Below are 1,901 nucleotides of genomic sequence, written 5' to 3'. Positions count from 1 at the left end.
GGGGGGGGGGGGGGGGGACATAGGAGTCAGTGTGTGACGGGCCAGCAGGTGGTGTGGCTGCTGAAAACGAAACAGACACGCACCAAAGAGCCAGCGGCCGGCGAAAAAGAGGCCTATCCATAGGACCCAAACACCGAGAAAGCCGAACATCTTAAGGGAGGCGGGCGATGGGGAGAGGGACGGAGAGAGATGGGCGAGAGGGAGGACGAAGGGGAGATAGCTGGGGAAGGAGGGAGAAAGAGGGGTGGTGCTAGCTTGTCCGAGCGCGCAGCCCGCCCCCCAGGGTGCTCCCTGACAAAGGCCAGCCGCAGATCCCGCTCTCTGGGGAATGGGGCTGTGGTGTGGGCGCGCGCGCGCGCGCGCGAAGCCCGCTGGATTAACACCACCTGCCTGCGCCGGTGTGCTGGTGTCCCGGGGGAACGGGAGCGGGCGCGGAGGTGGGCAGCCCGGGACGGGGAGCGACCCTTGGCCCGGCCAATGCGCGGGTGAATGGGCCGCATCTGTCAATGGGCAATATGCACGCCTGTGGGGGGGGGGGGGCCTCTCCAGAATGTTGGAGAAAGGCGGAGGCACGACCACCGGCCGAACGGACAATGGATCCCCCCTCCCGCTGGGAGGGAAGGTGCTTGTGCGCGCGCGCGCGGCGGCAATGCCCGGGGGTGGGTAAACAAAAACACCAGCGCGAGAGGGATGTGTGGGACGGATGCACGAAAAACCGGGCCCCAGGGGGGAGCGGGCAGGCCGGCCGGGACCCCACCAAAGAGCCGACTAGACGCGGCGGCGTTGGGGCAACATCCCAGCGAACCGGCCGGGCCGGGCCGGGCCGGGCCGGGCCGGGCCGGGCCGGCACCCAGACCCGCCGGGCTAGCGGAGGGCGGATGTCCGGAAAATAGATGGGCCTGTCCCGGGGAACGTCTCCAGGCAAGAGAGTGTGGGGGGGGGGGGGGGCAGGGAGGGCGGTCGCCACCAGAAGAGCATGTACTGCAGAGCAGGTGTCGGTGTGTGTGTGTGTATTGACACTTGCACAACGGACAAGACCAGGGCGGGAGCATGCAATGCAACAGGGTCCTGCCCGGTCTTTGCCGGCGGCCGCAGCGGCCGCCGGCAGCCGCAATCGCGGGCCGACGAGAGGCGAGGAGACGCGCCGCACCCCCCGCCTGTTTGGCATAAAGGGCCCGATTGGTGGGATTCCCCCCCCCCCTCCCCCGCCCGCCCGCCCGCCCGCCCGCCCCAATGGCCTGCGCCACTGGGCGATTGCCCACAGGCCGTCGATCAGCCGCCGGGGTGAGGGAGAGGGAATCCCGGCAAATAAACACACCCACAGCAGGCACCGGCCGATTACGGGCCGGCCGAGGAGGGGCATTAAAAAAGATCCCTTTTCCGGGGAGTTTCGCACCGATCACGGCGGACGGCTCCGGGGCCGGTGGAATGGCATTCCTCTGAGGGCAGATGTTAGGCGCCGAGAGGGCCGGACTGGTGGCGAGGTTGAAGCAGGCGCAGGAGGCGGGCCCTCCAGCTCCAGCTTTTTGCTAACGTACCTACGGCCTTTCCATCGTGATCACGAAGGCGATGGGGACATATGGTTTCACTCCCATAGCACACCGTGGAGTTGGGACCGTGTGCGTCAGGGCTTCGGCTTTGCCGGGTCGCATATTTTTGTTGGTTGGGGCGTCCTCCGGGACGCCCCGCCCTCCTTTTAAACGAACCAATTGAAGTATGCCCGCGCCTCTCTCTCTCTCTCTTGTGCGGTTGCTTGTGTTTCGCGTGCGCGCGACGGTGAATGCGTCGAGGAGAGGCCCCCGGGGCCGAGAAGAGAGGAGCCGCCGACGCCGCATCAACTCTCTCTCTCTCTCCCTCCCTCCTCCTACTACGTGGGCGCCCACACCGGGAGGGGGGGGGGG

General features: G+C 67.5%; 1 protein-coding gene across 1 annotated transcript in view; it reads right to left on the bottom strand.

Annotated features, from left to right (window-relative positions):
- Window positions 1-150, bottom strand: part of H696_00003 (hypothetical protein) — a gene marked incomplete at both ends in the record, with an annotated part of 697 nt that extends 547 nt beyond the window's left edge. Inside the window, one exon of the mRNA XM_009493845.1 lies at window positions 80-150. Coding sequence (XP_009492120.1) covers window positions 80-150 — 71 coding nt within the window. The remainder of the gene's footprint in view (window positions 1-79) is intronic.
- Window positions 151-1,901: the final 1,751 nt, after the last annotated feature.

This window comes from Fonticula alba (assembly GCF_000388065.1).
Source record: "Fonticula alba strain ATCC 38817 unplaced genomic scaffold supercont2.1, whole genome shotgun sequence".
NCBI classification, from domain to species: Eukaryota; order Rotosphaerida; family Fonticulaceae; genus Fonticula; species Fonticula alba.
Note: the sequence above shows the minus strand (reverse complement) of the source record. Positions and strands in the feature narration are given on the sequence as shown.